The sequence below is a fragment of the Coenobita brevimanus genome, chromosome 52 (genome assembly GCF_032717465.1).
Source record: "Coenobita brevimanus isolate Jiangsu-jjx chromosome 52, ASM3271746v2, whole genome shotgun sequence".
Classification (NCBI taxonomy): Eukaryota; Metazoa; Arthropoda; class Malacostraca; order Decapoda; family Coenobitidae; genus Coenobita; species Coenobita brevimanus.
Genome location: NC_137005.1, coordinates 37,462,928 through 37,481,928, shown reverse-complemented (window position 1 = coordinate 37,481,928; position 19,001 = coordinate 37,462,928). Strand labels below are relative to the sequence as shown.

The window sequence follows — 19,001 nt, the reverse complement described above, 5'->3', positions numbered from 1 at the left end:
CAGGCACACTAGTATCCTTCTTCAGCTGTCTCGATATGGCATAGAGGGAAATATGTTTAGCTTTACCCGTTCCTTCTTGTCGGAACGTTACATTAAGGTTCGTGTCGGAAATGTTGTATCCAGCCCTTATAGGCAAGAGGGTGTTCCCCAAGGCAGCATTCTTAGTGTCATCTGTTTTGCTGTGGCTATCAATGGAGTTCTCGATCAGATTTCCCGCCCTGTGTTGGGCTCCCTGTATGCTGATGATTTGGCAATTTGTGTGTCTGGCTACGACGCAGTCGAGATTAGTCATCACCTGCAGAAGTCCATATATACTATTTGTCGTTGGGCTGATGATAAAGGTTTTTGCTTTTCACCTTCCAAGACTGTTGCAGTCCTCTTCACTAGAAGCACACGCCAGGAGGTTGTCCCACACTTAAAGTTAAACAACGACATCAACCCTTTTGAGAAGGAGGTTAAGTCTCTGGGTATGATCTTTGACTCACGTCTCTCCTGGTCACAGCACATTGATTATCTGAAGCTTAAATTCAAGAAATCATTAAATATCCTTAGGGTGGTCTCTGTTTTTGATTGGGGTGCTGATAGGAACTCCCTTCTCAGGCTCTATAACTCTGTGCCGGTCACAGATTGACCACGCATGCCAAATTTATTCCTCTGCATGTAAGACCTAACTTCATGAGCTTGATGTGCTCCACAATACGGGACTACAACTGTGCTCGGGTGCCTACTGCACTTCCCCTGTGGAGAATTTATATGTAGATACAGACCAGCTTCCTCTGGACTTACGCAGGCATGAGTTAGGGCTTTGCTACATTGCGCGAATTAAGAGCAATCGTTACACCAATCCTTGTGTTGATGTTCTGTTGCAGTGTGACCCGTCTAATTTCTATGGTCCTAGAGCCTCTATACCATTCCAGATTCGCATGCTTCCTGTGGGTGACGCATCACTGAGGGAGCAAAAAATTGAACCAGTAAGCTACAGCAGTTTCCCTCCTTGGCTCATTCCAGAACCTAATGTGTGTCCCAAAACCATACGTAGAAAAATCTTTTCGGACGAAGAAACTAAATCGAAGTTTTTGCGTCATGACCTTCTCCACAGAGACTCAGTAAAGTTGTATACTGATGGCTCAAAGTCACCCCTTGGTGTAGGCTGTGCTGTCGTCCATGAAGGGGGTGTACGTCTTGGACGGCTTTCTAATAATGCGTCTGTTCTCACTGCTGAACTAACTGCTATTGAGAAGGCTCTTGAAGAGGCTTACTCAATGCTGGGAAAGACATTTACAATATATTCAGACTCCTATGGAAGCTTGACCGCCATTAAGCAGTTTAACACATTCCACCCTATAATAAGGAAGATTCAGTCTTGGCTTTGGCGCCTGGCTACAAAGTATAAATTTGTTTTGTTCTGCCGGATACCATCACATGTTAATCTCTATTGGAACGAATTTGCTGACAAAGAGGCAAAATCGGCATGTTCTCTTTCTCCTGTTGGGTATAATAAGGTTCCCTATTCTGATTTGAAGACTGTTATCCGCAACTTTGTTTGGTCTGAGTGGCAGGCGAGATGGGCTTCCCCCTCCCTGGCCAATAACACGAAGTATAAAGAGATTCGGCCATCGGTTTATGCCTGGTCATCCTCTTCTCAGGCTTGTCGGGGTTTTGAGACGAGGTTGACTAGGCTGCGAACTGGCCATACACGTTTGACTCACGGGTTCCTTTTGGACCGAGGGGTCCCACCCCAGTGTGACATCTGTCAAGTCACAATAACTTGCAGGCATTTCTTACTGGACTGTCCGACCTATGCCCGCTCTCGGGCGAAATTTTTAACAAATAGGGGATCCCTATCAGTTGTTTTAGGTAATAGGGCAAATGTTTCTAGGCTTATGGCATTTTTAAAGGTGACAGGGCTATACTGCAAGCTGTGATTGGTGTTGTCATAGTTAGGTTTTAGGGCTTGCTGACTACATCTGTTTTCATTTTACCTACGATTTTAGTTGCATGATTATTGTGTAGTAGTTTTCTCAATTTTTATACTCATTCTTTTAAACTATCGCGTTTCATATGTCACTCATCAAAGCGCTGAATGACCTATCAGGTCCCAGTGCTTGGCCTTTGGCCTAAACTTCATATTCCATTCCATTCCAATGCCTTCCTCCTCCCTTTCTTGATCCCTTCCTCTTCCTTGTAAACTTTTCTCCTGCTATCAGAACTTCTTATGGTGATGATGATGATGATGGTAAGAAAATACATATACTGAAAGTTGGACCTAAATATATACTGCTGTGCTGAATGCAATGCACAAAAAATACTTTTGTGTTGGATGTTTTCCACCTTAGATAATTACTAGGATGTTAAATATCCTGACTTGTTACACTTCAACACACAGTACAATGAGACAAATAATATATGACTACTGTACTTCCATTTTATTGACAACTTTGAACATGCCCATATAAGCAACTTTAATGTGTGACCCCTGGGTTTTGACAACTAAATAGCCATGAGAACTCTTTTGACAGCAGTTTCTTTCTTCTTCCTCCTGCGCCGACTCTCCTTCACCTTCTGTGTTGCCTCCACAAAGAGTTGGGTTTCTGTACGCTGCTCCTCACGGTCCTTCAGGTGCTTCAGACCAGCCAAATTGAATCCCATCATATCCTAAAGGAATATTAAAGTGAGTTACAAAGTGGGATATAGAGTATGAAAGCCTTTGGAAAGAGGTGTTGAAGAGCGTGTACTTAGTAGGCATGGCCATCGGGAGAGACTGGATGTAAATAAGGTGGTAAGGGATATACATGACTGAGTATGAAGGTAGGAGGAGTGGGCCAAGAAGATGGATGGATGTGTTGAGTGTGTGTGTGTGTGTGTGTGTGTGTGTGAAAACAATGTCTGGAAGGTGATGAGGTGATAAAATTCTGACTAGAAGACTATTTATACCAAGGACCAATTGTGCATGGAGTTGGAGCACTGACCTGGAGCTCCTTTGTCCTCGTTTTGACTATGGGGGCCAGTGAGTGTATGACAGGCGCAGCGATGTGTGATGAGAGAAGCTGTGGCAGGTTGACCCGTATGGCTGCCAGCATCACCCGAGAGGACAGTTCCACGTCCCAGCCCCGGTTCAGAAGCTCCCGCACCACCACCAGCAACTCCAGAATACGATCCAGTCCCAGCACCAACACTGCCTCCTCCAGCTCACTGTGAAAAACCATGAAAATCCAATTGAACCAACTGAATTCTGAACATGTTAAATAAGCCCTTCCCTTCATCATAAAGAGGTCTACACTCAATACTGTAACAGTATTTGCTGTTGGCATGGAAAAAAAAGGAATACTGATGTCTCCTAAACCCTTCAATTACCAGGGTTTTCTCTTTGCTGAATAAAGTACCTATGGATGGGGTTTTATAGGGCCCAGAAAAAATAAATGAAAAATTAAAGATCACAGTTATGTAGTAAAAGGTCCATCAATATGCATGACTATGGTAGAGATGCCTTTCAGTCTAACAATTGTGAAACTCTTACACAATATCCTGAAACAGGATTTGCTAGGATTCAAAGATCATATCACTAGGTTTCAAGTCATTGCTCACTGAATCATTATTGTATTTCTTATTAGGAAGTGGCTTGATATTACTGTGCACAAATGTATCCCTCTTCCCCTGTTGCACTTAAGTACTCTCTTTGTTATGGCACAGTTCTCTTGTGCCAGTAGGGAGATCAAGGAAGGATGTTTGTCCTGTGTACTGATGTGCATTACCCTGTTGTCCTCATATGATTTTTAGATGCCTAGTGGTCCAGTGAGTGATGGTGCTACAACCATACCATATATGACCCATAACACATAGGTCTACTTTCTGTGGGGCGGTTAGGCTTTCTTACTCAGGTGATGCTGCTGAGGGCAAACAACTGTTCACTCTTGCCTTAACTGTGTGGAATGAGTAGGTTAGGTCAGGGTCTCTATGGTCCTGGTGAGGCAATACAGTACTTCTGGCTGGTGGTGGTAAACTGTGCCTCTGTTCTTACCTGGATTTCACTCTCCTGAGAACCTGCAGGACAAACTTGAGAGGGTCGGTGGTGTGGTAGACGTACTGCATCAGGTAGTGGGGCTGGGCATCAGCTCCTGCCTCAATCTGCTCTCGGTACACTGATAGTGCCTCCATGATCATGTCAGCCTGCACAAACAAAACACAAACTAATACAGCAAGCTGATCATACAGGATGCAAAAAGCATGATCTACTTCATTTCAAGATGCCTGGACACTGCACACAAAAAGCTAAGTTTCAAAGCTGACCAGCTGTAAAGATGAAAGATTATAGTATTGGTCAACTCCAGCATAACAGAGTTGAGACTGTTGCCAGACTTGTGCTGCTTGCCCATTCTACCTGAGCAGGGATGCTACAGGATAGTCCAGAAGAGCAGTGTTCAGGGTAGTAGTGACTGAAGCAAAAGAGATGCAACACTGAAGGGAGTTACTGAGTGGTGACGAACTGATACGATGAAAGCAACTCCACCCTGTACAGAAGTGGCAAAGTAGCATTGTAAATGTGGCAAACTTTCCCTCCCCCACATGATAGCTATACAGTACTCCATAAGACCCTTGTACAAAGTAACTGAATGGGGTTAAAGAATACATGGAGTCAATTCAGTGCGGCCAACCTCTGCGAAGGTAATTTTGCAGGAGATGAAGATACTGAGAAATGATGAAATGATGAATGAGTGTGCTGCTGAAGGTAAGCAGATAAACATGGTAAACATTCAGGTCATAAACTAAGACTCTGATAAAAGAACACTAAAATATATGATACAATAGCAGGCACAAAATCAGATTCTGGTATCAATAAAGGACTACATAAGAAAATGAGGGATACTAACAGCTTTCTCTGTGTGGTGTGTGGTGAGGGATGGTCGTACAGCCTGAGCCCTGTCTTCCCCGACCACCACCGGGCGCTGGGTGGAGAGGGCAGTTCCATCGTCCTCCTCCTGCTGCCGCCTCTCCTCCTCCCGCTCCTCCTCCAGCACCAGTGGCTCTTGTGTCCTCTCCCACAGCCGGATGGAATGGTCCTGACCACCACTGACTACCCACGCTCCCTTTGGGCACACTGCCAGGCAGCTGAATACATCACATACAAAAACCACAGTAATGTTTTATGGTTATAACAGTGAAATTGTTTCCTTCCATCCATCCATTCACATTTTGCAAATACTGTAGAATCTCAAGTACATTTTTATGCAATGGTGTTGATAATACCAAGCAACTTTGCTGCCCAGCTATATAAATATCCATTAACTCCCTCCCTATCCCATCAAAGGGGATGGCAAACTGCAGCACGATTTGCAGATGAACTTCGGGTTCTTGTTGATTTTCTTCTACAAAGAAATCTTTATTAAAGAAGAAATTAATAAGGCTACAGCTAACTCATCCAGTACAAAAAGTCTCTCCTAAGATCAAAATGCTGTCTGGTCATAGCAGGAACAAAATTAAATACTGTATACATAATCAGACTGAAAGTGTTACGGTTAATGAAGTGCGTATACTGTGAGACTAACCGTACAATGCCCGAGTGTCCGCGCAGGTTGACCACACGCTGGAAGTTGTCTGTATCCCACTGCTTGACCATGCCGTCCTGCCCACACGAGAACATCAGGTGGGTCTTGGGCACAAACCTCAGATCCGTCACGCCTCCTTGGTGGGCGTTCTTCAGCAGCCTGGACACAAAGACATCTGTACTAGTCTTCTTTTTGTTTTCATATCCGTATCAGTTTTCATTTTGGTTTCATGTTTGAATTAGTTTCCATTTTGTTTTCATCTAAAAGAACTGAACCACTCACATCCTGAATATGAAGCGGTTACATGAAGTTCAATGAACCTTAGTTATGTGTTAAGAGTGAGTTTCCCTGGTTACTAATGAAATCAACCATCCAATATGATTATACCTGGAAAACCCTGACTTGTGATGAAGCCTGTCTGTAATGGTGAAGGCAACAATTCATATCCCGGCAGAAAAAGCCATGAGCCACATCTCTTTAAGGTGAAACAAATTTGTAGGCAGTAGATGGTTGGCTACTATCAACAATGAGTAGCACTACCATGACAGTAATATGTGGGTATAAGCTTGGTAATTAGCCACACACCCATCACCATCAGCAGGAAACACTCAGCCTCATGCAAATATACTCCAAGAGTCTAACCTGAGACTCACATCATTATAGATCTCATTACTCTACACATTTGAGATTTCTTTTTACCAAACAGTTTCCAGCACCTGTCTGGAAGCAACTGGCTGGTTATAGCCTTGGTTTAGCTTCAAGTCCACACAAAACATCAGCTGCATCATGGACAGCCACAATAGGAGGATTCTTTAAGAGGAAGAATAGCGTGATTTGAATTGACCAAATGACCGAAACAAACTTGAGAGGAAACATAAGAGTTCACTGTAAGATTATGGGAAAGTCAGCGGAAGATCATGTTTCTGGTCTATAATATATCTGCTAATAGCAAGGATACTGATTACAGGTTTTTCTGTACTGTACTTACTTCCTCATGTCGCCAAAGTCAGTGCCGTAGATGCGTATGCTGGAATCCTTACTGCCGGTGACCACCAGGGTGCCGTCCGTGGAGAAGTCCATACACGTGGATGGCAGCGTCTTTCCATACAGTTCATGACACAACTGGCAGATGTAAATAAGTGTTGATAAGGGTGTGATAAAGGCCCATACTCTCATCAGGTAAGGAAGCTCCCTAACACCTCTTCCTTGACAAGTTATTTTCCATACTACCAATTAATATCCCCTTTTCCTGCTTCTTATACAGTATCTTCTTAATACTGACACAGACTGCACGAATAACACACAAGAATATAGTAACAGAACCGAATTAAAAATAAACCAGTAAAGAACAGGTGTTAGGTGTTAGTAAGCTTCCTAACCGCACCAGAATACTGTCCCAAGTGCTAATGTTACAGCACTGATAAAATATTTGATACAGCTGACAAAAAGCAATACCAGTAGAATAGCACAAACTACAATTATTATCATCATCACACAGTATAACTTTACCTTGAGTGTATCACAGAAATACAGTGTTTCCTTCATGTCCAGTGTTGCCACAGCCACAAACCTGCCGTTGCTGGAACACCTCACACACGTCACCTGGTCTGCCACCTGTGTCACATAGTTAGGCTTTTTTATCACACTTTCACTAACACATTTTCCTATACAATCATTCAGTCATCTTTTTCAATACACGGCCACTAAATAATATAGGGACACACTTTTCACGTAACATTTTTAATTAGTCAGGATGTGCAGTGAATGGTCAGGGTTGTTACCATTCACTATCTATCTATCTATTGCCAGACGCCTCAATCCCATTTGGGGTGGCCACAAACAAATCGCCTCCAAGTCGCCCTGTCCCCTGCCATTTCACTGCCCTGCTCCCAACTCACACCCCCCTCTCTCATATACCTCTCCACCTCATCCCTCCATCTCATCCTCGGCCTCCCCCTCCCTCTTCCCCCCTCCACCTCACTCACATACACTCTCCTCGTCAGCCTTTCACCCTCCATTTTCTCCACGTGGCATTTATTTCAATATCACTTGTCTTGAACCTGTTTATGGATTCTGATAAAAATAAAGATACCTTGTCACAATCCACGGTAGTTATTTACAACAATGAATACGATTTTGTAAAGTTTGAGGAGGTAATATGTATTTGTTGTACCCAAACCCTCACTTACAGCACTTTTCACTTAACATACCAGTACAGTAGTAGTTTTTAGGGACACATAAAATGGTAAGTCAGAAATAACAGTACAAACTTTAGTATTCAACATCATATTAATACATACAACCCTCATTTACAGTTGCTTTCCTTGGGGTATTTCATCATTGACATATGAGAGGGGGGAGTGTAAGTTGGAGGATGGCAACAAAATGGCTGGTGACAGGGCAACATGGAGGCAATTTGTTTGTGGTCACCTCTTCTGGGATTAAGGTGCCTGGCTATTGATGGACAGACAGATAGATAAGTTACAAAAAAGGAAAAATATATAAGTTATTGGAGAGAAGGGTTAACCATTTCAATCCAATTACTGTATTTACTTTCTAATGTACCTGTATTTACTTTCTCATTCTACTCTGCTCATATTCGGATTATCATTATCATTTTTTTTTGCTTCAGGGAGACTTTTCCAGGAGGAAGGGCTTGATGTAGATTCAATTAGCTCCTTCATGGCTATGGGTCTTCCCTGGGTTGAACTGCAATATCTGAGGGAAGCAAAAACTATCTATCTATCTATCTATTGCCAGACGCCATAATCCCGTAAGGGGTGGCCATTTGACTCTTGAGTTATTTGTTTTACGGGGAGGGGCATTAACCCTCCACCAACCCACTTGCTGACATGTACGGAGCACGTATGGTTTGGTTATATGGTTACCACCCAGCGTTGTAAATGGTTTCTTGGCTTACATGAAAGCATTTGGCTTGTCACTCAATGTAAAGCCACCTGTAAAGGAAAGAAAAGCAATAAGAAATGACAGGAAAGATGGGAGAAATAGGAAGAGAGGAGGGCAGGCACAGAAAAAGAATGATACAGGCTAAGGAAAAAGTAGGCAGCACTACATCAAGTGAGTGGATGATGGTCGCCACCACCTACCACCAGCATGACAGAAAATGTGACCAGACCGAAAGGGTTAATGAAGCTGAAAGGAGATATTTTGTGTTGGAAAAGTAAATGGTCACTGAATTTCATCCCCTTAATAGGAATGGTTTCTTATATATGAAAAAAAAAAAAAAAAAAAAAAAAAAAAAAAATGCTGACTGGTCTCTCTAAAAAAAAAAAAAAAAAAAAAAAAAAAAAATAATCCATCCATCCATCAATCACCTAAAGTAAAAATAATATAAATAAATAAATAAATAAATAAATACTTAATCTATATTCCTTTTGAGAACTAAGCTCACAGTAAATACACAAACATTGCCTATTATTGTTCCACTGCTACCTACTGATAATATCTGCCAGTCTTCCTGAGTTTTGAGCACCAGTTGTATGAAAAAAATTTGTGATATTTTGGAACACATTTGACTTACTATGACACCTATGATGTACTTTCCATTTTGTTCTTGTTACCCTCATGATTTTACTTGACTTGTGCAAGATTTTTCAAACTGGAGAGGTTATAGACAGACTTCATTAGCTCTCCAATTACTAGAGGTTTGTCGAAGCGTACTAGAATCACTGGGTGTAGGAAGGAATTTAAAAAAAAAAAGAATAAGTCAGTGGATGGAAGGGTGTTAAGGGTGTTAAGGGAATACAATAGGACCCTTTAGAGCTAGTCACTGGATGGAAGATGTCAAGGGTATGCAGTAAGGCCCTCTGGAGCTAACCTTAAGAGCCCTGGAGTCCTGCATAAAGCTCAGTCTCTTCCCCTGCCCCCCTCGGCTCTCATCCCTCACCAGCTCAAACTTCCAGAACTTCACCATCTTGTCACTACCACCTGTCACAAAGCCTCTCTGGAGGGAAAATCATCATCATCAACATTATTAGTATCATCATCACTATTATCATCATCATCATTCTTATCATCATCACTAGTATCATGATCATCATCAACATTATTAGTATCATCATCACTACTATCATCATCATCATTTTTATCATCATCACTAGTATCATTATCATCATCATCATCACTAGTATCATCATCATCAACATCACTAGCATCATCATCACTGTCCTGTCATTCCTGTCTATCATAGTGCCTCAACGGTTCAAAATATTAATATCACAGTCTCACAAGTGCAAAATATTACCTCCTCCTCCTCCTAGCCACACCTCAAGCACAAACCATCCCAAAGTAAAAGTAAATGACCAGCTGCTTAGGACTACAGTATATTAAACACTTAAGTACAGTTGTAACTGATAAGTAAACCTCATTATGTGTCACCATTTTTTATAGTTTCTTTTTTTGTTAAGTCTACAGTATGCTTGAGAAAACTGTTATGCTTCCATTACTACCTAGAAAGCCGACCTGTTAGTTTCCCCTGTTCTGTTGTGGCATTTTGGAACACACTCTTGACTTTACTGAGGACTGCCTGTACTGAGACAAGGTTGAGCCTTACCGAATCATGCGTCAGAGCCAGAGACCAAATGCCGGTGTCGGTAGAGGTCTCGTCGGGTTGGTGTGCTGCAATGTCTTCCAGCAGTGTGGCGGACCCCAAGTCAAACAGCTGGAGGCACCCTGACCGTGTGCCCACCAAGGCATGACGGTCACCGGGCACCACCACCAGGCACAAGGCATAGTCGCAACCCACAGTGGTCACACACTCCGTTTGACCCCTGACACAAGACAAACCAAATTATTATTTACTTACACGCCTTAAGCTATTAAGATAACTGTTTCAGTAGTGATTCTTCAGCCCTTCACAACATTTCTCCCATGAAATTACAGTATATGATTTGAAATGGAGAAGCAATGCAAATAAGTAAATGAAGAATTAAAGAGATGGGAAACACAAAAGGCTGCTTGCTTTCATTTAATGAAACTGACAGTGGTCAGTAGGTGGGGCCCATAAGAGTTTGTATCTGAGGGGTGGCTGGGGTTTTACCACTCATGTAAGGCCACTCAGAGGCAAGTGAAGCAGGTCATCCTTGCCTTGAATGTCAAGATTGATTAGCCTAAATCTGAGTCCTCACATTCCTGATGGGTAGAAAATGGACTGGGTAAAGAGTGAATGACAGTGGTGTCACAAAGCAACTTAAAGATGGCAAAATAGTGGTATGTGAGACACTAACATACATACATACACACATACCTCTGCCACACCTTGAGTGAATCAGCACTGGCAGTCACCACCTGATCACTGAGGGAGGTGAAGGCTGCTGCACGCACCTCTGTCCTGTGGCCAGGCCGCTCCACCACATTCATCTACAACACAATATCAACACCCTCATGGTTACTTAGATTAATAACTTTAATTCAATGAGGATGACAGAAGGATAAGAGGCTTTCCTTATGGGACAAATGGATGAGGGATGATAGTACTGTAAGGCGGCAGATTTATCTAAGCAGGTGTCTACAGCAGGAGGCAGTGCAACTTGGAAGCTGGAAGCTATAGGGTACAGTATTTAGACAATAGTGCACAATAATGAAGATTATCATCATTTAATGGTTAAAGAGCCTTGCTCTTAGATCTCCCCACCACATTTGCAGGAAAAAAATGGGTGTGGTTGTTAACCTTATGTTTACAAGGTGTTGATTATTGTACTGTGGTAAATAGAATGACCATACATCACTACATAAAAGAATATTATATCAACATGAATTGTACATACTCAGTATCCATGCATCTACGCATCTACCCACCTTAGACTACAGGGTATGTTTTCATCATCATCATCATCATCATCCTGACCTCCTTTCCCACCCTAGGGCAAGGTAAGGAGTGGTAACGTTCAGGAATATGCCTGGAGTATGTTGCAATTTTATACGGTTACAGCCTGATCTATCTATTTATTGCAAGACGCCTCAATCCCGTTCAGGTTGGCCGCAAACAAATCGCCTCCACGTTGCCCTGTCCCTTGCCATTTCACTGCCCTGCTCCCAACTCACACCCCCCTCTCTCATATACCTCTCCACCCCATCCCTCCATCTCATCCTCGGCCTCCCCCTCCCTCTCCCCCCCTCCACCTCACTCACATACACTCTCTTTGTCAGTCTTTCACCCTCCATCCTCCCCACATGGCCAAACCACCTCAGTGTATTCCTTCTAACGCTTCCTATCACATCCACATCCACACCACAACGCTCCTTTATATCCTCATTTGTCAGCCTGTCTCTCCATGTGACTCCACAGGCTCCTCTTAAATAACTCATTTCCACGGCTCTCACTCCTGACTGATGATTAGGCTATATCACGTGAGAAGCACCCTGGCTCAAAAGGATTTACAGCTCATCTCATAACATCACAGCTTCAGGAGATTTATATAATATTCTTATTTGTGTGATAATTAGTACTGTGGTAGGCGGGGGTGCTCACCATCCACTCACTCGATGTACTGCTGCTTTGGATGTCCGTCCTTTCCTCTCTTCCTTCCTTCCTCTTCTGTCTTTCTCTTCTTTCCACCTCCTTCTGCCTAGGAATGACTTTACTTTCCCTCTTCTGTCTTTCTTCCCTCTTCCTTCTCCCTATGGATGACTCTACACTGAGTGACAAGCCAAATGGATTCCTGTACACCAGGAAATCACTTACTACACTGGGTGGTAACCATATACCCAAATAATGGCACCTGGTGGTTTAGTGGGTAATTATGGCACTCCAATTGGATTGAGCCAGTGCAGGTTTAAATCCAAGGGGTGGTTGGAGTTTATTGCTCACATAATGCCACTCAGGGATGAGTGAGGCTTGTCACTCTCATCTTAAATGTCAGGACCAACTTGCCTAGCCACAGGCTCCTATGCTCCTTGTGGGGTGACAGGATTGGATGATGGATGGATGGATGGAATTAGTATTTCATTAGTACACTATCCCCAGTAAATCAATTTATGCAACATCATGTAAAATGGCAGCATAGCAATTCACCAATAGTGTTACCAGTACAGTAGTGTACAGTCAGACATAAGTTTGCCATTCACTTTAACTTCTCACTACTCACTGATGACTAACCTTCCTAAGCTGAGATCAAATATAGTATCGGGTATGGTTTTCTGTCCTGGAATAACTCTCCGGCTAATATGTCAGGGCAAGTGACTGACACGCCTCAAGCATGAACAGGCACTGTGGACTATCAGGGGAACTTAAGGCTCTGATTGCACTTAGTCCTTTACTATGCTTACTTGATTTTCTTTTGCTTGAGATTTATCCTGTTGTGTCTTCTGTGTGTCCTTAATCGAGGCAGGGTACAGTGACAGTGTGTTGTCTGTATGCAGGGCCACCAGTTTCACATTGCCATCCCGGTCCGAGAACACATCCAGGCCGGCCAATTTGGTGACCGCTCGCTGCGACGGCAACTTGCGGAGCTCATCACCCAGCGTGGCCACCTCAACAACTGCCTCGGAGGAACCAGATTCCCTGTAAATTAAAAAACAATGAATTATTACTGTGTCCTGAGTAATGCTTACAATGAAATTCAAAACGTTTCAAATAATGTACTGCTACGTGGGGCCAACCACCATTCACTCAGTGCCGTTCAAATTTCTGGTGACTACACTTAATGACAGGCTAAAAGGTTCCCTATGACTCTGCAAACCATTTACTATAACAAGTGGTACTCTTATAATAAAACAGATTTGTGGCAATTTAAAGTGTCAAGGCTTTCTAACCAGATGTGGGGAATAGGATTTAGATTTGAGGGATGACTGTGGCTTACTGCTCACATAATGCCACTCAGGGGATAAAATCTGGTCACTCTCACCTTAAACATTAGGACTGAGTGGCCTTGCCCTGAGCCCTACATTTTTTATGGAGCGAAAAAGGACTGGATATGAAAAGTGAATAAAAATAACAGAACATTTTACTATATATTTAATAGATCTGGTTTCATGTCGTAAATAACTTGAACCCTTAACAATACAGCCATATCTTACTTTCAGCAATATACAAAAGAATAATTCACTACCAGTATAGCATTAATATAGTAAACTGCCTTCCAACCATATTAATGTAGTACCACCTTGCTTCTTATATATGATTTTTGTAGTCTCTTCACAACTTAAGCTTCCAACTCCCCAAACAGAGCAATGAACAGGTCAATAATGGATCCCTTGCATTTATAAAAACTTGGCCCAAAATTTCTCTGTCCAACCTGAATGCTGAGCTGGCCAGACACTTGAATACAATGCTAGTCACAAAGAAGTACTAGGGACAGTATGTAGAATCAAAGCATTATCTTTTTCTGCTACTGAACTACAAGAAATAAGCAGCAAAGTGAAGAAATCTGGGACCAGGTGAGGTGAAAAAAACCATACCTTGCTTTTTTACGAGATTTCCGTAGTCTCTTTGCAACTTTAGCCTCCACCTCCTCCTCCGACAGAATAACAAACAGATCAATAACGGGTCCCTTGCCATGCGCCGCCACTACTCGGCCATCTGTGTGTAGGCCGCACACACGGTCACCTCGAGAACGCAGCACACTTCCCAATCTCGTGGCTTCCATAATGCTCTGAAATACAGGTAAATATTTTAGGGAAGGGGATGCCTGTGAGGTGAAGTCAGGATTCCCAGGGCTTGAATGGTGAATGAATAAGGGTGGCCCAGTCAATGTGGCACACTTTTGGTTAGTTTCTCCTCTCAGGTTTTCTCCTGCTCTATAGTCCCTACCTCACCCCATCCTTAGGTCAGAAGAAGAGGTCTGGATGATGATGATGATAAAGAGATCTGGATGATGATGATAAAATAATATCGTCAATGCTTTTAACATAACAATTTGCTTTATTTTATTCCTGCTGCCTCCAGACAATTTTATACAGTTTAGGAGAGACTTTCTGAATTGGAGGGATTGGACAGTCTTAACTAAATCCTTCCCTGGTCAAGCTTCTTATCATTAAATAAAATAATCAGGTGGTACCTGACTTAAAAAATATGTTATTGGAGTGAAGTGGTTTGTATTCTAATATTTCTTTATACGTGTGGATATTTGTAAATACAGTAGTAATGTAATGTGTGAATGCAGACAGACAACAACAGGAATGGCAGAATGAGACAATACTATCAATCTAGATTATTTCCACAGCACTTCTTTATGACTACTACTACATTTCAGTGTTAATAACTTTTAATATTTCACCACACAAGATGGAGTGATGGCAATTTCAGGCTCAGTTAAAACAGACAGGGTATACTGCAATTATAGGCCAAGTTAAAAAGAACTGAGCACAGTATATCTACAGCGTCATTATAACATACAAGAGTATATTTATGGCAACTTTAGGCCAAGTTAAAATGAGAGAAGTATATTTATGGCTTTTTCAAGTCCAGTTAAAATGGACAGGTTACATTTATGGCAATTTTAGGATGCTGAAATGGAGAGGGTATATTTGTGGCAATTTTAAGCCCAGGTAAAATTAGAAGTGTATAGTTATGGCAACTTTAGGCCAAGTTAAAATTGACAGGGAATATTTATGGCAATTTTTGGCAGTGTTAAAACAGACAGAGTATATATTCATGTACTTACTGAATCATCCTCCATATTGTCTCCCTGTCCTTTGTTTCCCGGTGCAGTATATCCTTCAGTATCAATAATGAATTTCTTTTCTGGTGGTTCCTCTACATCTTCGTCCTTTGCCTCACTCTTGTTGCCAGCAGAAGCGTCAACAAAATGCAGGGACCATACTCTTAGCTCGGCATCACTGCTACCAGATATGATTCTTGTGTCATTTTTCAGAAGTGTGAAGTCCCATACCTGTAAAGCATATGTTGATATATTGTTAGCCCTCACTTAAGTTGGTTCATTAAAGTGCTGGTGAATTAACACACTCTGCTCATTTAAACTTGCTTATGATTCTTTACAGTTATTTCTGTCTATTCATCACTTTAAGTTGTTCAAAGCCTGATTTAGACTTCAAAAATTATTATTATTATTGTTCATTTATTAATTTTTGGACCAGGTTTTAATCTTTTAGTCTGGAACTAGAAGCATGTCTTACTTGAAATAGTTTTACTTAATGAAGCATTTTATTTGCACATATCCTACATTCAGTACACATAATCTTGAACACCATAACTGCATATGATCACTTTCACAGCATCCTAACATCTGCAGCTGGTGAACTGGCCTGCATCCCCACTGCCATTATGCAATCAAAAACATTCAGTCACCTCTCAAAAAATGGAACTGGTTTCCTGATGTCTTAGGACACCAACAGTACCAGGATGAAAGTAAGACAAACTCTTACCTCAGCCCGATGTCCAGTGAGTGTTTTGAAGCAGTGATTGGTGTCCAGGTCCCAAAACTTGATGAAGGAGTCTTTGCTGGATGACACCAGAACGTTACGGGTCGCCATGAACCGCACCTGCGTTATCTTGCCTTTGTGTCCTTTCAGTCGTACTATTCCACGCTCAGATACCTGGAGTACCGGTTAATTTTAATATAATACTGGTACTGAAAATAATGGTATTTCTATTATAATAACAAACACAGCTGTATGATACTGTATTAACACTCAAAGATTATAAGAATAAAAGGCTTCTTCTCATACAAAGATAGAGTATTAAAAACTACTATATATATTAGTTTCATACCTACTGTACAGCATGAGCTTCAATATATCTTTGGAAAATAATACTGTACGGTACACTGCAACTGTGCGTATTGCTGTTCTGGGTATTATTAACCTTTAGAGTAACAGATATTTACTCAAGTGGAATAAATATGAAAGGCATTAGCCAGAATAAGATGCAGTACCAAACTATGAAGTCACTCCTGAATGGATTAAATGAGATACATTTAACCCTCTGAGAAAAAGACTTTCCCTTAAAATGAATAAACATATCTAGCATCAGCCACAATGAGATACTGTAGTTAGCTACATCATCGGTACTGAATAAGAGCAGAATGATTGAAAAACATTAATTCTGGCTTATGTCTGTTGGCAAAAGTCTTAATAAAATGGAATTTATAAAACTCACCACATCCCACACAACAATTTCGCCATCATCACTGCCCGATGCTGCCCTCATCCCCTGAGGATCCCAAGCCAAGCATGCCACTCCACCTCGGTGACCTGGAAACATGACGGTATTGCACTACTGTCAGCCACAATGCATTATAATTTCCTCTTATAAACCTCCTTTCTGGCAGTAAGTTCTCAACCATGATCCACTATAATTCCTTGTTAAAAAATCTTTTTGGCACTCCTTTTTTCCATTAAGTCCTCAGTAACCTATAATATCATCAGAAAGCAATGTTGTCTAGCTTCATAACATGGTTTCAATCTTTTGACTACTCCTGTACAGTACATATTTCACTGGTCCTAACAACAAAATTAAGGAAAAAATTGAGGGCTAGTATAGCACTGTTCAATCATCTGTACTGTACTAAACCTGCAATCCAGTGGCCAGGCTGTAAACATTTTTCTCTCATTACTCTTCAGACATACAGGTTGATCACCAAAATACATAAAAAATATCACACAGATACTGCAGGGAGATATGGCTACAGGCACATAATATAAATAAACTCATAGAAGTACTACAGGGAGATACAGTATACAGGCAGATAATGTATATAAAAGAATCTCATAAAAGTACTGTAGGGAGATATACAGGTAGATAAAATGAAAAATAATATCATACAAATAATTCAGTGAGTCTAGTACCATTGAATACGAGTGGCTGTCCATCCCTGAGATCAAACACTGCCACAGATCCATCAGTGTACCCCACAGCCAAGTGTGTGTTGTCCAGGGAGCCGGGGGCTGCTGGCCGCGGCTCCACCACACTGACGCTCCCTCTCACATCAGCATCAAGGGTCAACACCTGAAAACACACACTTTATTATGATTTTTTGTGAATTACCTCACCCCATGCTTAATGTACCGTAGATGGTTAAAGATGTCATGATTATGATAAAGAAACCAAATTTTACCATCCACTGAAAACAAATGCAAAAGAGCAAACTTAATGATCAGCTCTTTCATGATTTTTGTTGATAACTTTCTGGTTTGTGGTGGGGCTATCTTGTTGTTAACTAAATTTTTAGTATAACTGTTGTAATAAGATCTTGATTTCTAAGAGCTGTACTCCCAAAAGCTCACTTCAAACATCTCTTCCATAACAATTCCTTTTCTACACAACCTCCTTAGTTGATGAGAACATTTGTCTGAAGGAGCAAAACTCACCTTCAGTGCTCGTCTTGTATCCCATATGAAGACCAATTCACATGCAGGGACAGCCACATATTTGGCCGTCTGACTGTATCTTGTAACAAAGCGTACACAGCGCCCGGTGCCCACTATGCCAAACACTGAGCCAGGAACATAACGTAGGTATTGTGTTGTTATGCCCATGGTGACAATCAATTAGCTATGTCTCATCTGAAAAGAATAAATAAAAATAATTCAGTGTACTTATTCGGAACAACACCACCCCTAAAAGTATGGTTGGGTTAATGTAAGTGAGTTAGGTTATGTCTGCTAGAATGTTATTTAAAGTTAGGTTAAGTTATGTGAAAACTTACTATTTTCTACACAATGCAGTTTGATAGCTGACCATCCAACCATTCCTAAATCCATATGGATAATTACCCATACCTAATGCAGTTCACAGGGTGCCCTATTTGCAGTCCTTTCCTGGGATGCTGAAATGACCCTGGTTTGTGGCGTGCACCTGCTGTTCTACGAAGCTAGTTATTGCAATAATGCTTCACACTAATTACCCAAACGTAAACATAGTCTACTGCACTATTATGGGAAAACAAATACATAGGCCTAATTGTAAAAACTAACCAAACAGCCTTGCTTCTTAATGGTCTGAACACTAATGTGAAGAAAGGTTGAGTTGCCTACCAATGTTGGGGTATGCACTTTTTCAGCAAGTTAATCAGAATCTACATCATAACTTATACAGGAAATTTCCGGCTTCACATACCTAATGTACATCACATTACTGGGTACTCCTCGTCGAGTTAAACATGAGAAGGTCTTTAGGATACCCCACACACATGACAGTCAAGCATGCTTTTGTTGACATTCCCTGGGCATGATTATTTACGCATGTTATACTTTATTACTCTTTTCTTTATTTATATGCTCTTAGCTAAAAGTAAATTAAAGAGAGATAGATCAAATTTTAATTTAAATTTCTTATGGAAAACATTTTGTTTTATCCGCAAAAATGTTTGAATTTATATGGAACAGTGACACTATATCATTTGTATATAATGTATGAAAATTGTAAAATATTGCAATAAAATTTCTTTTGGAGGTCATTATCTTTATTGGTCTATCATGCAGATATAATTTTGATATTATACCACCACCTGAAACTACAAAGCATTATGATATACACCT

General features: G+C 41.2%; 1 protein-coding gene across 1 annotated transcript; it reads right to left on the bottom strand.

Annotated features, from left to right (window-relative positions):
• Window positions 1–2,420: 2,420 nt before the first annotated feature.
• LOC145400410 (WD repeat-containing protein 3) lies at window positions 2,421–18,674 on the bottom strand. Its single transcript, XM_080272923.1, has 18 exons — window positions 18,580–18,674; window positions 17,832–18,026; window positions 17,310–17,469; window positions 16,621–16,715; window positions 15,888–16,058; window positions 15,167–15,394; window positions 13,962–14,155; window positions 12,831–13,065; window positions 10,810–10,922; window positions 10,117–10,333; window positions 9,382–9,507; window positions 7,053–7,157; window positions 6,532–6,665; window positions 5,544–5,702; window positions 4,869–5,106; window positions 4,019–4,167; window positions 2,970–3,192; window positions 2,421–2,655 (listed from the first exon to the last, which is right to left on the bottom strand). The coding sequence occupies exons 2-18, from the start codon at window positions 17,997–17,999 to the stop codon at window positions 2,491–2,493; spliced, it is 2,880 nt and encodes a 959-aa protein (XP_080129049.1). The 5' UTR covers window positions 18,000–18,026; window positions 18,580–18,674; the 3' UTR covers window positions 2,421–2,490.
• Window positions 18,675–19,001: the final 327 nt, after the last annotated feature.

Bases quoted from the DNA above. Each gene is read 5' to 3' on its own strand.
- LOC145400410 (XM_080272923.1), bottom strand. From the start codon at position 17,999: ATGGGCATAACAACACAATACCTACGTTATGTTCCTGGCTCAGTGTTT. The intron at 6,666-7,052 runs GTAAAGTTATAC...TACATCTGCCAG, and splicing joins ATTTCTGTGATACACTCAAG to TTGTGTCATGAACTGTATGG. The intron at 2,656-2,969 runs GTCAGTGCTCCA...ATATTCCTTTAG, and splicing joins CGAGGACAAAGGAGCTCCAG to GATATGATGGGATTCAATTT.